General features: G+C 36.2%; 2 protein-coding genes across 2 annotated transcripts; one reads left to right on the forward strand and one right to left on the reverse strand.

The window, feature by feature from the left end:
- Positions 1–1,208: 1,208 nt before the first annotated feature.
- LOC132010386 (olfactory receptor 4P4-like) lies at positions 1,209–2,138 on the reverse strand. Its single transcript, XM_059388263.1, has one exon. It carries the CDS (start codon positions 2,136–2,138, stop codon positions 1,209–1,211), a length of 930 nt encoding a protein of 309 aa, XP_059244246.1.
- Positions 2,139–16,319: 14,181 nt separating this feature from the next.
- On the forward strand, positions 16,320–17,249 carry LOC132010397 (olfactory receptor 4C46-like). The gene has a single exon (XM_059388272.1). It carries the CDS (start codon positions 16,320–16,322, stop codon positions 17,247–17,249), a length of 930 nt encoding a protein of 309 aa, XP_059244255.1.
- Positions 17,250–20,178: the final 2,929 nt, after the last annotated feature.

Here is a 20,178-nt window from a genome sequence, read left to right on the forward strand (position 1 = left end):
GAGGCCCACATCGGGCTCTCTGCTCAGTGGGGAGCCTGCTTCCTCCTCTCTCTCTGCCTGCCTCTCTGCCTGCTTGTGATCTCTCTCTGTCAAATAAATAAATAAAAATCTTAAAAAAAAAAAAATAAAAAAAAAATAAAAGGAGTAAATGTACAGTTTCATAACAACAGTAAAACAGAGAAAAATCAGAAATACTTCTAGTCTATCCATGAATTATCAAAAACTTTTGGAAAAAGAAAATATCAGGAGTATGACTAACATTTAAGACATGAACACTAACACATAGTGGGGGCAGCATTTTAAGTAGGAAAGGTAGAAGAAACAGTCATAGAGCTGATAGACTTTAGAGTATGTTTGAAGAATGTGGAGTTCGGTGTCGTTGGTTGAAAGCATTGTAGCAAAGGGGGATGAAAATGAAGAAAGGTAAGGAAAGAGGTAAGATATATAATGTGTTTCCATTAGCCATATATCCTCCCAAAATCTTCACATGTTTTAGCCAAAGTACTGCTACAACTTTATAAAGAACAATATTATGCATTTCATAGTCATTTGAAAAATGAGTATGCATATATAATTAAAGCAAATTGCCAAGATACAAAGTAGAAAATGTACCCGAGTCAGCAATCACCCAGCTCTCCCTGACCCCCCAACCTGTCATTGTAACACCATAATTTCCACCAATGTAATGCCTTCTGAGATTAACAAATTTGGCTAGGACCAATTTTGATAAGCAAGAGAGAAATTTGGGTTTTATTCAAGGAAAATAGGGTTCCATCTATATTTTTGGAGAGGGCTGTGCTATGATTAGGCATGTGTTTTAGAAAGACATTTCTAGCATTCCTCAAACCCATTCAACCACATCTGCCACTAGTGGGAAACTTTAGCATGCAGATTGCAATCTGAACTCTCTTCTTTGATTCTTAAAATGTTAGAGATCATTTAGTCCAGCTCCCCAAAGAAAGCTATATATCTTCTACAACATCTCAAATAATAAATGCTCTGGGAACACAGTGTCAGAAGTAAAATAAATATCATCTTTACACGAAATTGTTTTTAAAGATTTTATTTATTTATTTGACAGAGCGAGCACAAGCAGGGGGAGTGGCAGAGGGAGAATCAGGCTCCCTACTGAGTAGAGAGTCCTATGCAGGACTTGTTTCCATGACCCTGAGATCATGGCCTGAGCCAAGTGAATCACCCTGATGCCCCTACCGGAATTTTGAATGTGCCATTTTAGACCACACCTTCCCCATGGCGATTTTCATCTCCATGTTTCTCAGGGTGTAGATGAGAGGATTCAGCATGGGAGCAATAACAGTGTAAAACACAGAGAGTTCCTTATCCTTGTTCTCACTCCCGGCAGGTAGAACATAAATATAGATACAGGGCACAAAGAATAAGATGACAACCATTACATGAGAGCTGCAGGTTGAAAGAGCTTTGCGTCTCCCTACAGAGGAGTGTGCCCTAAGATTATATAATATGAGAATGTAAGAAGCCACCAGGACGAGAAAGACAGCAACCACCACCATTCCTGAGTTAGCAATCACTAAGATACTAACAATATGAATGTCTTGGCACGCCAGTTTTAAAAGAGGCTTCACATCACATATGTAGTGATCGATCTGATTAGGACCACAGAAAGGTAAATTGAGTACCGTGAGCAATAGAGCTCCAGAGAGCCAAAACCCCACACCCCAGGCCATGAAGACCAACGTGTTACACCTCCTCCGGTTCATGATGACCATGTAGTGCAGGGGCTTGGCAATGGCAACGTAGCGGTCTAAAGCCATGGACACCAAGATGAATATCTCCACGCCCCCCAGCAAGTGGACAGTGAAGAGCTGGGTCATACAGTCGTTATAGGATATGATCTTTCTTTCTGCGATGAAGTCCCTGATTAGCCTGGGGACCACCGTGGAGGTGTAGCCGAGATCCATGAGGGAAAGGTGACAGAGAAAATAGTACATTGGTTGTTCGATTAGATGGCTGCAGGTGATCGTGAGTAAGATGAGAAAATTTCCCATTAAGATTACCAAATAACAAAGCAGGAAGAAGAAAAAGAACAGTAGCTCCATTTGCTTATTTCCCCATGGACCCATGAAGACAAATTCTGTGACATTGTTCTGATTTTCCATGAGGTTGAGGATATTCCAGAGACACAACAGAAAATTAAGTTATCTGAAATAATACAGAACATATGACATCGTTAATAGCCCTTTTCCCGTTTTGTAATATTTACAAATTGGAAAAAGAAAAGATGTAGGTTATAGAGACTTTGTTACAATCTTTAAAATCCTTTCAAATCAGGGGTGCCTCCATGGCTTAGTCTTTTAGCAACTGCCTTCAGCTCAGGTCATGTTTACAGTGTCCTGGGATCAAGCCCCATATCAGCCTCCCCACTCAGTGGGAAGCCTGCCTCTCCCTCTCACTTCCCCTGCTTGTGTTCCCTCTCCAGCTATGTATCTCTCTGTCAAATAAATAAAATCTTAAAAAAAAAAATCCTTTACGATCGAAGGCATCATTATATTTTAAATTATATTTAATGAAAGCATATTTTATGTTGGAAACTATTATAAACATTTTATATGCATTTAACTTACAGCAACCGAATGGTTACTGTTCTGATACTCATTTTACATATGGGGAAACAGAAAAATAGATTGCTTCAGTTAATTACACGAAATCATTAAGGTATTAAGTAGCAACCGAAGATACGCTATTTCCATTCTCTTAACATTGATGCCACATTACCTACTGAACAATGGACTTGCAGCTGTTTTCCACCATCTTAGAAGATATGGGTCTTACTCCATCTCTGCCTACCATTAACTACCTATATGACTTTAAAAAAGTCCCATCCCTTCTCTATGGTACATATAATTTATTTGTGTTTGTTGCATGTGGTTGTCATATTTCTTTTCTATTTCATTTTTTAAAATTTCTTTTCAGTGTTCCATAATTCATTGTTTATGCACCACACTCAGTGCTCCATGCAATACATGCCTCCATAATACCCACCAATTCTAGTTGATTGACATATATGATAAAAATGCAATACATGCCTCCATAATACCCACCAATTCTAGTTGATTGACATATATGATAAAATACAGAATCTAGTGATTCATTACTTATCATACAACATTCAGTGCTCATCACTAGTGTGCTCCTTAATACTAATTACCCATCCATCTAGATCATCTCCCTCCAACTTCCACCATCAGCCCTCATTTTGTTCTCAGTAGGAAAAAGTCTCTTATGGCTTGCTTCCCTCTCTCTCTTTTTTTCCCTTCCCATATGTTCATCTGTTTTGTTTCTTAAATTCCACAAAGGAGTGAGATCATATGGCATTTGTCTTTTTCTGGCTGACTTATTTCACTTACCATAATATACTCTAGCTTCATCCACATTGTTACAAATGGCAAGATTTCATTATTTCTAATGACTAATATTCCACTGTACATACAAGCCACATCTTTTTTATCTATTCATCAGTTAATGGACATTTGGGAATTTATATATAATGTCCCAATCACACAAAATGTTCCATATATCCAGGAGAACTACAGGTATATTCTTGAAATAAGGACAGAATCAAGGCTCTGAATCATAGCAAAGATTGGTTGATTATTAGTTGATAATAATTTCAGTGAGTCCTCTTCTGACAGGTTTGGTGAAGATTCAGAACATGGAGAGACAGGGAAAAAGGAGCTGGGACACAATCTGGAATCTGAATATAAGTTCCCCAGTCTGTTATAGCAGTTTATTATTATATACAAGCTTTCCCCTTTTTCTAATCATTTTAAAGACACATTTTGAGGTTGCTGTTTAAAATGCTAGAAGCACTGTGGAGAGCTAGTTATCTTCTATTGATATATTGAAGAACCCAAGGCAATTAAAGAATGTGCTGCATGTTTAACCATGCAGTTAAGCAGCATAGCCACCTAGAAGCAATAGACCTTGGAGCAGAGAGTGACTATGTTGAGCCATCACCTTTTACCTGTAACCAAATGTCTGCCACAGCAGACATAATTTGCCTAAAAGTCTTAAAGTCAATGAATTATTTTAATGGTGCCACTGAAGGCACAGTATGATGTAATGGACAGATTTCTAGTCTAATGATCATGAAGGTGAGTGTCCAAGCTCCTATGTCTTGTTACCTTTCTCTTGCTAGTATGGAGAAATTCATTCTCCCTGATCCTCTTTCTTCAGCTGGTATTGGAACCAATCATACTGGATCTGTCTGTCCTGTTTCAAGGTCAAAATAAATAAAGTTCCTTTAGGGAATTAAAACATAGAGGCTTATGATTCTGATATGATTAAGTCTGAAGAAGAGTGCTCCCCAAAATGGAAAGGAACAAGTTGCTGTATAAGAAGATAGTTATCAGTACTTCCATCAGTTTGTTGGCTTTACCTGTGGATTTTATATTCTTCCACAATGGGATAGTTGAACAGCTCATGTTAGATATGCATTGAATGCAAAGAAAAAAAAATGATGTTAGTATAAATTTGTTCTAGGTTAATAAAACAAAGCTTAACATTATATTTATTTATATACTAATTGAGACTATCAAAACTTACTCCTTGTTTATGTGGCAGACTATGATCAGTTAAAGGATATATGAACTTATACACAACTTTTCATAAAATTGCAGAACAAAGCTGTAACAAGTTCTCTCTTGGTTAAGACACAACATCTCTCAACATTTGATCCAGTATTGTTCAGTTTACAGTGACTGAATATTAGTTGGGAAAAGATAAGCCCATATAGGGGGAAAAAAAAAAGCTTTCACAAAGCAGTGAGCATAAAAATCTCTGGGAATGTTGCCTTATGCATAAATACCCTCTGTTCATATTTGAGTCATTTTCCTTTTGGTCATTATTTAATCCATTAAATAAAAATCCTGTTTTTCTTCTCTCTCTCTCTCTCTCTCTCTCTCTCACACACACACACACACACACACCATATATATGTATTAACAGGGTTTTGGGAGTAAATTTAGAGTCCACCTTTTTACATACTTCTTTATTTAAGGAATTTCTCTCAAGAACCGCTCCTTAGATTTTAAATCACTTGAGAAAAATCTGAGGAATTTTTTGCATACACACGTTAACTACAGGTTAAAAGGAAAAGAAGTTTCATTAGCTTATTTGGAAGTGGAAATTATGACTGAAAGGAGACGAGAATCTATGGATAGTGTAAAAATCCATCAAGGACAATTTGACGTGATTTTTCTGGCTTTTTAAAAATATTTATTCATTCATTCATTTATTTATTTTAGAGAGAGGGAGAGAGGGAGAACAAGCAAGCAGAGGCAGGTTAGGGGGCAGAGGGAGAAGAGAAAGAGAATCTCAAGCAGATTCCACACTGCATGCAGCGCCTGCCCCCGGGATTGATTTCAAGGCCCTGAGATTATGACTTGCATGGAAAGTAAGAGTCAGATCCTGACCTGACTGAGCCACCTAGATGCCCTGATTTTTCTGGCTTTTTAAAACTATTTATTACATCCAGGGCACCTGGGTGGCTCAGTCTTTAAGCATCTGCCTTTGGCTCAGGTCATGACCCAGAGTCCTGGGATTGAGCCCCACACTGGGCTCCCTGCTCAGTGGAAAGCCTGCTCCTCCCTCTCCCACTCCCCCTGCTTGTGTTCCCTCTCTCACTGTATCTCTCTCTGTCAAATAAATAAAATTAACTTTATCACATCTATAATAAAGAAAAAATATGAAATTGATATTTATGGGCTCAATTATTGACACATTTATACTAAAATGTTTAAAAATTGAATGGGAAATAATAATATATTCTAGGCACTTTAGTAACCTCTTTTCATTTACCAACCATTTTGTCTACACTATGACCTGATGAGGTATATTGTTGTACTATTGCCCCTGTTTTGCAAATAAGGAAATTTAAACCCAAGGTTACACAAGTATGAGGGGGCAGTCTGTATCTAAACCTTTTCAATGTGATTTGGAAGCTCATACTTTATTGATTTTGCTTAAATGCCCTCTCATAAATAAAAGCTTTAAACCTTTCCTTTGCCCTCAAATTATCATGATTTTATCGTGAATATCCTGAATGACCATTCTTGAAAATAACCAACAAAAATATTTATTCCAGAAGAATTTAAACTTAAAGATAAGGATTCAATAAGATCGAATTTTTATGTAAAATAAATTGTTAAATATCCTAGTTATTTCCTCCCAATTTAAACATACTCATTTATGTATATATACATACCTAATAAATAAACATACATTACATTATACACATGCACACATACATACATAGTAATCAGGCTATGAAGTTTTAAATGTCTTTGGAATGTCAGGGTGATCCTTTAGGCTGTGTTGTTGTTATTTTAATTTCTGTGCCTGTGCTATAAAATAGCAAATGCATGTGGAATGTTCCTGACTCTCCTGTGAATCTTCCATACAAAAGAAGCTTTTGGGAAAGTGTTACTGGGAATACCTTGAATTAAAAGCACAAGAAGGACCTGAGGGAAAATCTCCCACAGGCATTTTACAGTGGCCAGTGCGTTATGTGGTTATAATTTGAAAAATAAAGCCTACATTTTTATAAGGTCATACAGATGTTCTTGAGGCTTTTATCATTTATCTCATGAGAGTTATTAGTGAGTGATTCAATACTTTTGCAGTGTTATAGCCCTGATGTAAAATTATGGGTATATATATTTTTTTCTATGAAGTTGCCAACCATTTAATTTCTGTAAGTCTATCAACCTCTAACAAAATCTTTTTTTTCAGTGTACCAAGATTCATTGTTTATGCACCACACCCAGTGCTCCATGCAATACATGCCCTCCTTAATACCCACCACCAGGCTATTCCATCTCCCACCCCCCTCCCTTTCTCCCTCTCTCCTCTTCAAGAATAATTTCCTTGAAGAATGAAGTCTCTGCTGTTGATCATAATACATAATATATATTTAACAATCTTGAATTATTTATCAATCCAATTATAACTTTTTTTTTCAAAGATTTTATTTATTTATTTGTAAGAGAGAGAGAGTGAGAGCGAGCACAGGCAGACAGAGTGGAAGGCAGAGTCAGAGGGAGAAGCAGGCTCCCTGCGGAGCAAGGAGCCTGATGTGGGACTCGATCCCAGGACGCTGGGATCATGACCTGAGCCGAAGGCAGCTGCTTAACCAACTGAGCCACCCAGGCGTCCCCAATTATAACTTTTTTGTGCTACTGGATATTAATATGTTTGGGCACTTGTTAGAATTTGGAAATGCCACAGTGCATAATCCCCCCCCCCCCCCCCCCCGCTTTTTTTTGTTGTTTGTTTTTATCTTCCTTTGCTTTATCTCCCTCTCCTTGAGTGAGAGAGAAATAGAGTGTCAGTAGAACCTCATGGGGACAGGTTGAGTAAATCATAGCCCTTAGTACATCGCAGGTGATCCTCCTGGGTTCACGCCAGGTCCATCTAGGGTTTTATTTTAATACATATTTTTCCTTTCTGCATTGCTCATCTCCACTTCTGCTTGCCCCTTCTCTGCACCCACCATATTCTAACACACTCAACTTCACTAGCCTGGGATGTTGCACACTCCTTGGTTTCTTCTATAGCTGTCCATATCATGAAAGTAAATTCTTCCAATACTGCCCTTAAATTATAGCATTTGTCTTTTCCTGGCTGCATAACCCATACTCATATGCACACTCAGTAAAACAGCCTCAGAATGCATGAAACAAAATTAGGTAAATCCATATGAAAAAATATAAATCCATCTTCACAGGAGAAAATTGCAATACTCCTTTTTTTTTGAATTATTGATGAGTAAAGCAAACATTATGTTAGGAGAACAGAAAATATCTGAAAAATGCAACTTAAAAGTATTGTAGACACATATATAAAATTATATCTAACAAGAATATACATTTTATAGATAGATAGATAGATAGATAGATAGGATATTTACACAATTAAGCATCAGGTCATTAAAAAAGAAGAAGCCTCAATGTACTTTGAAGAAACATTACACCAAAGTCTGAGCACAACATAAGGTAGACCTAGTCCTATGGTATTATTATTTTTTGTACAAATTGTTTAAAGATGTCTCTGTCAAATAGCTAGCTAACCTCTAAGCTAATAGAAGAGTTCTGTAACCACACAGAATATGGATTTTAGAAAAATAATTTAGAAAAATCACTAAACATACAAAGAATCACAATCCACAAATATTTCCCACTTAAAATCAGAATAACACCAGGATGTTCCCTCTCATTATATAGCAAACAGTTTACTAAAGGTTTCTACTAGAGAAATTAGAATAAAAAGTAAATGAAAGCATCCAATCGAGGAAGAAAGAAGTAAAACTATCTCTATAACTAATCACATGATTTGATATATATAAAATCCTAAAATTTCACCAAAAAATTAGAGCTAATAAATGAATTCAATAAATTTGCAAGATAAAACTATCAACGTACAGATATCACTTGCACTTCTATACACTAAGAACAAACTACTGAAAGACATTTTAAGAAAATGATCCTATTTACAATAGCTGAAAAATCAACAAAATATTGAAGAATAGATTTAACCTAGAAGGTGAAAGCTTTTAGACTGAATACCATAAGATATATTAGAAAAAGATAAAATAATACACAAATAAGTGAAAAAAATTCCATGCTCAGGGAATTAGAAAGATAAATATTGTGAAAATGTTCACAAAACCTAATGCAATCTATAGATTCAATGCACTCCTGATCAAAATTTCAATGGCCTTTTTCACAGGTAGAGAAAGAATTATCCGTATTCTCTTTGGACTCACAAAAATACCCTGAAAAACCAAAGGAATCCAGAGAAAGAAGAGTAAAGCTTAAAGCATCCCACTACCTGATTTCAAGCTGTATTACAAAGCTGTAATAATCAAAACAGTATGATATTGGCATGAAAACAGGCACATAGAAAAATGGCACAGAATAAAGAATCCAGACATAGACATACGCATATACAGTGAACTGATTTTTGACAAAGGTACCAAAACACACAGTACAGAAAGAACAGTAACTTCAATACATGGCTTTGAGAAAACTGGATATCCATATGAAAAAGAATAAAATAGGACACCTCTCTCACACTAATCACGACACTGTTGGTTGGAATGAATGGCATAGCCTTTATGGAAAACAATATGGTGATAATTCAAAGCCTTAAAAAAAATGATCTACTTTATATGTGATTTAGCAGTCCTATTTCTGGGTATATTTGAAAGACTTAATTCAGCATCTTGGCGGTGCCTGGCTGGCTCAGCCCATAGACCATACAGCTCTTGATCTCAGGACCTGAGGCTCAAGTCCCATGTTGGGTGTGGAGTTTACCTGAACAAAGTAAACAAATAAACCAGTATCTTAAAGAGATATCTACACACCAACATTTATGCTAGCATTATTTACAATATCCAAGCTATGGGGGAAAATATAAATGTCCTTCAATAGATGAATGAAGAATATAATAATATTCAGCCATTAAAAAAAAAAGAAGGGCGCCTGGGTGGCTCAGTGGGTTAAGCCGCTGCCTTCGGCTCAGGTCATGATCTCGGGGTCCTGGGATTGAGTCCCGCATCGGGCTCTTTGCTCAAAAGGGAGCCTGCTTCCCTCTCTCTCTTTCTGCCTGCCTCTCTGTCTACTTGTGATTTCTCTCTGTCAATTAAATAAATAAAATCTTTGGGAAAAAAAAAAAAAAAAGGAAATCCTGCCATTTTGAAAGACATGGTGAATCTGGAAAGCATTATACTAAGTAAAATAAGCCAGAAAAAGAAAGGAGATGGAGAGAAGTGAATTGGGGGGAAACTGCAGGGGAGATGAACCATGAGAGACTGTGGACTCTGAGAAGCAAACTGAGCGTTTTGGAGGGGAGAGGGGTGAGAGATTGGGTGAGCCTGGTGGTGGGTATTATGTAGGACACATACTGCATGGAACACTGGGAGTGATGCATAAACAATGAATTCTGGAACGCTGAAAAGAAATTAAAAAAATAAATTAAAAAATGGAAAAAAAGAGACAAATACTATGATACCACTTGTACATAAAATCTCAGAAGAATAAAGAGAGCAGTTAGAGAACTTATTCTAGGAGAACCTGGGTGGCTCAGTGGCTTAAAGCTTCAGCCTTTAGCTCAGGTCATGATCCCAGGGTCCTGGGATTGAGCCTGCATCAGGCTCTCTGTTCGGCAGGGATCCGGCTTCCTCCTCTCTCTCTGCCTGCCTCTCTGCCTCCTTGTGATCTCTGTTTGTCCAATAAATAAATAAAATATTTTAAAAAAAGGAGAAAGAACTTATTCTAGCTAAACTATGTGTATATTTATATATATAAAATATCCCATAAACAACACTGTGGGGTACTGCTTTAAGGATAAATATATAGATCATTGAAAAAATAGAATATCCATAAATAGACCTAAATGTGAGTGGTTTTTTTTTTTTTTTTTTTTTTACAAAAATGTGAAGATAATACACTGGGAGAAAGAATAGATGTTTTTTCAACTAACTATGTTGGGTCAATTGGATACCCATATGAAAAAAAAAAAAAAAAAACAAACATGGACTACTACCTCACTCCATACACAAAAATTAACTCTAAATGAAGCAGAGACATAGATTTTAAAGCTAAACCTATAAAAATAATAGAAAGATTATTTTTATTAAATATTGCACAATTAGCCAAAACTATAAGAAAAACTGAAAATTGAAACTTGTTAATATTTTAAGTCTTTTGTTCATTGGATGTCATTAAAAAAAACAATTCATAGACCAAGAAAAAAATACAGCATACACACTTATGTATAAACATTTTATATTATGTGCAATTGTGTATTTAAATTATATATAAATATATGGTTTATATTTATTTGTTTTATTTATTTTTTAATGTGTAAAACATCTATATGACCAAAATACCTATATCTAGAATATATAAAAAGCACTTATAGTTAAGTAATAAGAAACCCAGAATTACTTTTTTTTTTTTTCAGAATTACTATTTTTATACTCTACAAAGGACTTGAAAAGAAATTCTCAAAGTAAAGTACAAATGCTGGATCATAGGGTAGTTCTATTTTTAACTTTTTGAGGAAACTGTAATGTTTTCTACAGCAGCTGCAAACTTCACATTCCCACCAATGGTGCAAGTGTTCCCTTTCCTCCAATCCTCACCAATATCTGTTGTTTCTTCCATTGTTGATGTTAGTTATTCTGGCAAGTATGAAGTGATACCTCACTGTAGTTTTGATTTGTGTTTCCTGACGATCAGTGATGTTGAGCATCTTTTCCTGTGTCTCTCAGCCATCTGTATATCTACTTTGGAAATATGTGTATTCAATTCTTCTGCCCCTTTTTAATTGGATCATTTGTTTGTTGGGTGTTGAGTTTGATAATTATATCTATCTATCTATCTATCTATCTATCTATATATTTATATAGGGTGCTACCCAACAATCCAGAAATTGCACTCATAGGTATCTCCTCAAAGAATAGAAAAACACTAATTCAAAGTAATACATGCATCCCTGATTATAGAAGCATTATTTACAATAGCTAAATTATGGAAACAACCCAAATTTATATCATCTGATGAATGGATAAAGAATAGGTGATGGAAAAAAAAAAAGAAAGAAAAGAATAGGTGATGATATGTGATAGCATATTATTTAGCCATCAAAAAGAATGAAGTCTTGCCATTTGCAATGACATGGATGGAGCTGGAGAGTATTATGCTAAGTGAAACAAGTCAGCCAGAGAAAGACAAATAACATATGATTTCATTCATATTTGGATTTAAGAAATAAAGCAAACCAGTATGGAGGGATAGTGGAGAGAGAGATAGAGAGGCAAGTGGAGAGAGAGATAGAGAGGCAAAGCAAGAAACAGACTCTTTTAACTCTAGAGAACAAAGTGATGGTTACTATAAAGGAGGGGGGTAGGGGATGAGTTAAGTAACTGGTGAAGATTAAGGAGAGCACATGTGATGAACACTAGGCATGGTATCAAGTTGTTGAATCACTATATGGTACACATGAAAATAATATTAGCCTGTATGGAAACTAACTGGAATTTAAATGAAGACATTTATATATAATATATATTATATATCCAATAATAACATTAAAAAGTGTGCAACATCACTAGTCATCAGGAAAAGCAAATTAAAACCACAATACTATATTACCACATAACTCCTTGGGTGTCTAAAAGAAAAATGAGTAACGATATCAGGTGACAAGAATGTGGAACAATTTTTCTGGTTAAAATTACAACTTCCTGCTTGTGTTTTGATGTCGTGCCACAATTTTAATGTTACCTAGTATTTCTTACAGAACAGATCATGAATTCCAGAGATTATTAATTGAGATCTTATTAGAGTTTCTATTTACTTTTCTATCTTTCTAGTGAATGTGTAAAATAGCTTTTGGAGTAAAGAATATTAATGGCTACCTTTCCATTTTTCATGCCCTCACTGGTCAAACTCAGATGCAAAAGTTTTAATATTGTTAAGGAAGCAGTTCTCTGTGGATCTGGAGTCAACAGCTTAAGTATATCACAGTCTCCACAATGAAATTATGCCATTTTTCTATTTACATGACCTTTAGCTTTCTTTTTTTTTTTTTTTTAAATTTTATTTATTTATTTGACAGAGAGAGGTCACAAGTAGGCAGAGAGTCAGGCAGAGAGAAAGAGGAGGAAGCAGGCTCCCTGCTGAGCAGAGAGCCCAAAGCGGGACTTGATCCCAGGACCCTGAGATCATGACCTGAGCTGAAGGCAGTGGCTTAACCCACTGAGCCACCCAGTCGCCCGACATTTAGCTTTCTAACAAGTCAAAGTTCAGGGGACATCTGTGTGGCTCAGTCAGTTAAATTTCTGCCTTTGGCTCAGGTCATAATCCCAGGGTCCTGGGATTGAACACGGCCTTATGCTCTCTGAGCACTGTCTGTCTTCTGCTTTTTCTTTTTTTTTTTTGTCTTCTGCTTTTTCTTTTCCTGCTGTCCCTGCTTGTGCACTCTGTCAAGTAAATAAATAAAATATTTACTTGCACTCTGTCTAGTAAATAAATAAATAAACAAATAAATAAATAAAGTATTTCAAAAAAGGAAAGAAGAGGAACCAAATTCCCCAAAGAGAAATTTTGTTTGGGTTCCAAGTACAGGGAATATAATTCCCTATTTGAAACTGGATGTTTCTCAAACACGTCTCTTCAGCACACCTGTTTTTAAGAAAAAGCCTTTCCATCAGAAGAGATAATTAATTCCAGAGGGAGAAAGCAATAGTTGTAACCCAAGGTCCTTGAACCTTTCTAGAAACCTCTTTAAATATCCATGCAGTGCCAGATGAAGGTGTTGTTGGGGGTTCACCTTTCCAGAGCAAGATTCATTATGGCAGGAATGACCCATTTGAAAGTGTTGCCTCCATATTTCTTGCCTCTTGCCTATGGGTCCAGAGCCATCTGGTGATCATTTCTCCACAGAGTGTCAGAAGAATCCATTGTAAATTCAAATCTCAGTTTTTCTGAGTAGAATTTTGAGGCTTTAGGCTAGGAGGAAAGTTTTAGACTAATAGAAACTACTTTCTCAAGAACTGTTGATTGGTTATCAAATTACCTAAATAGTCCATGTCTGAGTGTGTCATATATTTCATATTAAAAGACCCCTATCCAAAAGGGCATCAGTCTGAGGATGGAATTATTTCTGAAAGCCATTAAACATCATTAAGATCATCTAAGTCTATAAGGTAAGTTTTTCATTAGTGTTGAATCATCTTAAAGATTGATACTTTCTACATGTAGTAATCATTATGTTTCAAAGCTTGTCAAATATAACAATATTTTATCCTCACACTAACTATCCAATAGATACTTGGCAAATGTCATTAACCTAATTTGGCAAATGTAAGCTTTGAGGCTCATAGAGATTATATAATTTGTAGGACCCAGCTCTCTGACACCAGGTGCTTTTCTTTTTGCCATGAGACACCTCCTTTCCCATTCAAGACTAATCACAAGCATGAAAATCAAATGTAAATACACTACACACACACACACACAGAGAGAGAGAGAGAATACAAAAATATGAGTAATAAATGGCATAAATCACAGTCATTTATTCCATGCAAGACCATGAAGACTCCTTCCTGAGGTTAACTGTTATGGATAATGTGAGTCTCTGTGGCTTCTTGAGAAGTAAAATTGGAGATGAACCTTTGTGAGCTGATTGCATGGTTAAAGGTTTATGCATACATCACTAAAAATACCAATTATTCAAATCTCCTAGTTGCATACACAGTCACAAAAATAAGTGAAAATTCTTATGTGCCCCTCTTAATGTGTTGGGCATGTGTATATGTTTCTTCAATCAATTCTTGTAACACCTAGGATACGGATATGATCATTTTCACTTCATAGATGAAGAAACAAGGAAGTACATTGTCTAGAAATATACCTTGAACAAAGGAAGTTGCAAGTGTAAAAGGCAATGTTCTAGTCTAGTCTTTCTAAAGTTCAAACCAATACAGTGCATTCAACCACTCTTGTAGTCATTTTCAAGGTGTGCAGAAAAATTTGGGGACCTATGCTTGTAAGGGGATTGAAAAGGGAGCTAATGGGTCTGCACAAAAGGCTAAATTAAGACTGCTCCTCAATGAAAGCAGCGCCACATTTTTTATTAATATTTAAGGATTCCAATGTGTATATGTGTGTGTTTTGATGAAACTGTTCCATATATACTTGCCTCCAAAATGGCATGAAAGTCATTATAATTATTATGGCCTTCTGAAAAGGAGATTACTACTTCAGGATTGTTTACTGGAACATGACAAGGTAGGGTAAAGATTAAAAATTTGGAGCAAAAAAAAAGTAGCAAGTATAATTTGATCTAACCTTGGCTCTACTCTTTACTATCTGCTGGATCTAGCCAGGATCCTTCATTCTTCCCTAAGTTTGCATCTTCTACTATGTAAAAGAAGTATAAAAATAGTGGTAATCATCTTAGAGGTTTGTAGTGAGGATTAAAGAACTACATTTCTGCAAAAACAGAGTCTGGTAAGTTGATATTGTGTTTATTATTCTTATTATTTCCATCAGTTCTGCAATTGTTTCTTCATTTGCAAAATTGGTGGTGCAATACTAAGCATTCAGGTTACTACCATGCCATCCATGCACATAGCAATCAATTGTTAGAAGTATATATTTATTAGCTAGTATATTGTTCCTGGAGGTTTTTTTTTTTAATTTAAACTTTTTATCTAACATATAGTACATCATAAGTTTTAGATGTAGTGTTTAATAATTCAACAGTTGTATATAACATACAGTGTTCATCACATCACTTGCCCTCCTAAATGCCCATCACCCAGCTACCCCATTCCCCTGAAATCTCCCCTTCAGCAACCCTCAGCTTGTTTCCAAGAGTTAAAAGTCCTGGGGTGCCTGTGTAGCTCAGTGGGTTAAGCCTCTGCCTTTGGCTCAGGTCATGATCTCAGGGTCCTGGGTTTGAGCCCCACATCAGGATCTCCACTGAGCACAGAGTCTGCTTCCCCCCCACCTCTGTCTGCCTCTCTGCCTACTTGTGATCTTTCTCTTTGTCAAATAAACAAATAAAGTTTAAAAAAAAGTCTTTCATGGTTTTGCCTCCCTCTATGATTTCTTCCCATTTAGTTTTCCTGGCCTTTACTTATGATCTGATGCACTATTTTTTGTATTCCACAAATGAGTGAACAGCACGATATTGTCTTCCTCTGACTGACTCATTTCACTAAGCCTATACCCTCCAGTTCCTGGGTTTTTACCCAGTTACAACCAATTTTTTTATGGTAGGTCCTGTAGCCTTTTATTATATTCCCATAAGAAATATGCTATGACAATTTTTGTCAACTCTTTAAATAGTCTGATAATGGGCTTTCTGTTTCTGGCTTACATCCCCTTACTGGAGCTCAGCTAACTTTATCCAAGACACACAAATATCGCTACCAAAGTTTTATCCAAGTGGCACCCTTCCTCCAACTTTTGTTCATCCTTCCACTCATATTGTCAATTCTAAGGATAAAAGAAAAAATTCTGGCTTTGTAGTTATAGCCTTGACTACAACAACATAGTCTCTTGGTTATCTCGGATGATGAAGTATGTACAGATGATCTTCAGAACTTGAGCTTACTTTATATGTCAAAAAACAGCATGAGAATTCATGACTCAATGAAATTTAGGCATTTATTATTTACTAGGTAATAAGCTTAATATAGTCAAGGTTACATTAATAAAAAATGATTTCTTTTCAGGTAACATAATTAATCATAAAATGAAATTATGGAGAATAGGAACAATGTGACAGAGTTTGTTCTACTGGGGCTCACAGAGAATCCAAAGATGCAGAAAATCGTATTTACTGTGTTTTTGTTCATCTACATCATCTCTGTGGTAGGAAATGTGCTCACTGTAGTCACTATCACTGCCAGCCCATTATCAGGGTCCCCCATGTACTTTTTTCTGGCCTATCTCTCCTTCATTGATGCCTGCTATTCTTCTGTAAATACCCCTACACTGATCATAGAATCGCTCCGTGAAAAGAAGACCATCCCATTCAATGCATGTATTATCCAAATATTTGGGGAGCATTTCTTTGGAGGTGCTGATGTGATCCTGCTTACTGTGATGGCCTATGACCGCTATGTGGCCATCTGCAAGCCATTGCACTACATGACCATCATGAATCGGCAGGTGTGCAGCCTTCTAATGGGAGTGGTATGGGTGGGAGGCTTCCTACATGCAACCATACAAATCCTCTTTATCATCCCATTACCCTTCTGTGGCCCTAATATCATAGATCATTTTATATGTGATCTTAACCCTTTGCTCAATCTTGCCTGCACTGATACCTACACTCTAGGGTTCTTTGTTGCTGCTAACAGTGGTTTCATCTGTGTCTTAAACTTCCTCCTCTTGATGGTTTCCTATGTGGTCATTCTGCGTTCCCTAAAGAACCACAGCTTGGAGGCAAGGCGCAAAGCCCTCTCCACCTGTGTCTCCCACATCACAGTGGTTGTCCTATTATTTGTGCCCTGCATATTTGTGTACATGAGACCTGCAACTACTTTATCTATTGATAAAGCAGTTGCTGTGTTCTATACTACAATAACACCCATGTTAAATCCTTTAATCTATACCTTGAGAAATGATCAGATGAAAGATGCCATTAGAAAATTGTGTAGTAAGAAAGCTATTTCAGATGCCAAATAATGTGCCTGGAGATCTACATTGATTCAACTCGAGCAAAGGTCAAAAGGACATTTTGGATGTCCTTTTTGCAAAGAGCACCTATAAAATGAAAAAAAAAAAAGTGAATGATATGAATCCTAGACTTTGCATTGAAAAGAACAAAGTGGGCACAAGAAAAGGAAAAATAACCCTAAGCCAGGATCACTCTTTGAATATTTGGACAATTCTATCAAACTGAGGTTTAGTTTTACTACCTTCATTCATGTATATGGATTCATATGCTTTCATCCTAATTTAATAATTAAAAATATATTGGTATTAAGCAGCAATCTCTATAACAAATCAAAAAGGGTGGCATTATCCCCATTTTATAGGAGAGTAAGCAGAAAAGGGAAAGTCTCAAAATAAGAACACCAAAGAGTCAATAATCTGAATCTACCTGATTTCTCAGTCCATGCCCTTTAATGCTATGATGCAATGCAAGGCAATGGTGATAGAAAAATGATTGTAATAGTTACCATATATTGAACTGGGGATAGTGCCTCATACTCCATATTACATGTAATATATATTATAATATACATGTATTATAATGTTATATATATATATAGCATGCATATATGTGTTATATTATTATATACATATATGTCATAGTGATATATAGTTATAAAATTATGTGTTATATTTATATTAATTTGTGACTAGAAATAAATTCTAGAGATGTTCCATTAACAACTCTGTTTAATTTTATTTATCATAGGTTATGATAACACATCACTGTAATATTGTGTTTTGTAACTACTTTAGGAATAAGAATATTATACCATGTTTCCAAATTTCCTGTAGACCTCAGAATCATTTGATATCGTTCATATCACGATCTTATGCTGATAAGCCATGAAAAATGTGATGTTCAGGGGCACCTGGGTGGCTTGGCGGGTTAAGCCACTGCCTTCGGCTCTGGTCATGATCTCGGGGTCCTGGGATCGAGTCCCACATCGGGCTCTCTGCTCGGCAGGGAGCCTGCTTCCCTCTCTCTCCCTCTGCCTGCCTCTCCATGTACTTGTAATTTCTCTCTGTCAAATAAATAAATAAAATCTTAAAAAAAATAAAGAAAATTGTTCTCTGTAATTCTTCCTCCTTGTTCTTTAAAAAATAAAAAAAATGTGATGTTCAAATAAATGATTTTTAATTACCATACAAGAATTTCTTTTTTTTTTAATTATTTTTTTATTTTATTTTTATTTTTTTTATTTTTTTTTTAAATATTTGACAATTTTTTTTTTTTTTTAAAGATTTTATTTATTTATTTGACAGAGAGAAATCACAAGTAGGTAGAGAGGCAGGCAGAGAGAGAGAGGAGGAAGCAGGCTCCCTGCCGAGCAGAGAGCCCGATGCGGGACTCGATCCCAGGACCCTGAGATCATGACCTGAGCCGAAGGCAGCGGCTTAACCACTGAGCCACCCAGGCGCCCATTAATTTTTTATTTTTTATAAACATATATTTTTATCCCCAGGGGTACAGGTCTGTGAATCACCAGGTTTACACACTTCACAGCACTCACCAAAGCACATACCCTCCCCAATGTCCATAATCCCACCCCCTACTCCCAAAACCCCTCCCCCCAGCAACCCTCAGTTTGTTTTGTGAGATTAAGAGTCACTTATGGTTTGTCTCCCTCCCACTCCCATCTTGTTTCATTGATTCTTCTCCTACCCACTTAAGCTCCCATGTTGCATCACCACTTCCTCATATCAGGGAGATCATATGATAGTTGTCTTTCTCTGCTTGACTTATTTCGCTAAGCGTGATACGCTCTAGTTCCATCCATGTTGTCGCAAATGGCAAGATTTCATTTCTTTTGATGGCTGCATAGTATTCCATTGTGTATATATACCACATCTTCTTGATCCATTCATCTGTTGATGGACATCTAGGTTCTTTCCATAGTTTGGCTATTGTGGACATTGCTGCTATAAACATTCGGTTGCACATGCCCCTTTGGATCACTACGTTTGTATCTTTAGGGTAAATACCCAATAGTGCAATTGCTGGGTCATAGGGCAGTTCTATTTTCAACATTTTGAGGAACCTCCATGCTGTTTTCCAGAGTGGCTGCACCAGCTTGCATTCCCACCAACAGTGTAGGAGGTTTCCCCTTTCTCTGCATCCTCGCCAGCATCTGTCATTTCCTGACTTGTTTGTTTTAGCCATTCTGACTGGTGTGAGGTGATATCTCATTGTGGTTTTGATTTGTATTTCCCTGATGCCGAGTGATATGGAGCACTTTTTCATGTGTCTGTTGGCCATCTGGATGTCTTCTTTGCAGAGATGTCTGTTCATGTCCTCTGCCCATTTCTTGATTGGATTATTTGTTCTTTGGGTGTTGAGTTTGCTAAGTTCTTTATAGATTCTGGACACTAGTCCTTTATCTGATATGAGAATTTCTAGTCTTTATGTAAATTTTTGCTCCTTAAAGATTTTGTCTGCTAACAAAGAATAGTTACTACAAGTAGAACAATGTCTAGTCCATGATAAATGTTGAAAGAAAAATAAAAGTATAAAGGAAGGTAAAAAAAAATACTAGAGTGTATAGAATTATTTTCTCATTTTTGTCTGATTCGGACTCTGAGCCTTCTAACTAGATCTCTTCAAGAAACTTCAATTTGTTTTAACTCCTGCTTAAGATGTGTGATGAGAAAGAAATTGAAACTCAGATTCTCAGTTAAAAAGCAAATAGCTTAACTTGCTACTCTTCCTGCTTTCAGTAAGATTTCATCATATGATTGGGAACTGTTCGTGTTATTTTTCTTTTTTAATTAGTTTAAAATTTGGTAACATTTAATTATGAATAGATATTTTAAAAAATATACGTTTCCATCTACATTCAAAACAACTTCAGGATAAATTTATTCCATTTATTTCTTCTGTCCCTCAACCGAAGGAATA

This window comes from Mustela nigripes, chromosome 1 (assembly GCF_022355385.1).
Source record: "Mustela nigripes isolate SB6536 chromosome 1, MUSNIG.SB6536, whole genome shotgun sequence".
In the NCBI taxonomy this organism is placed as follows: domain Eukaryota; kingdom Metazoa; phylum Chordata; class Mammalia; order Carnivora; family Mustelidae; genus Mustela; species Mustela nigripes.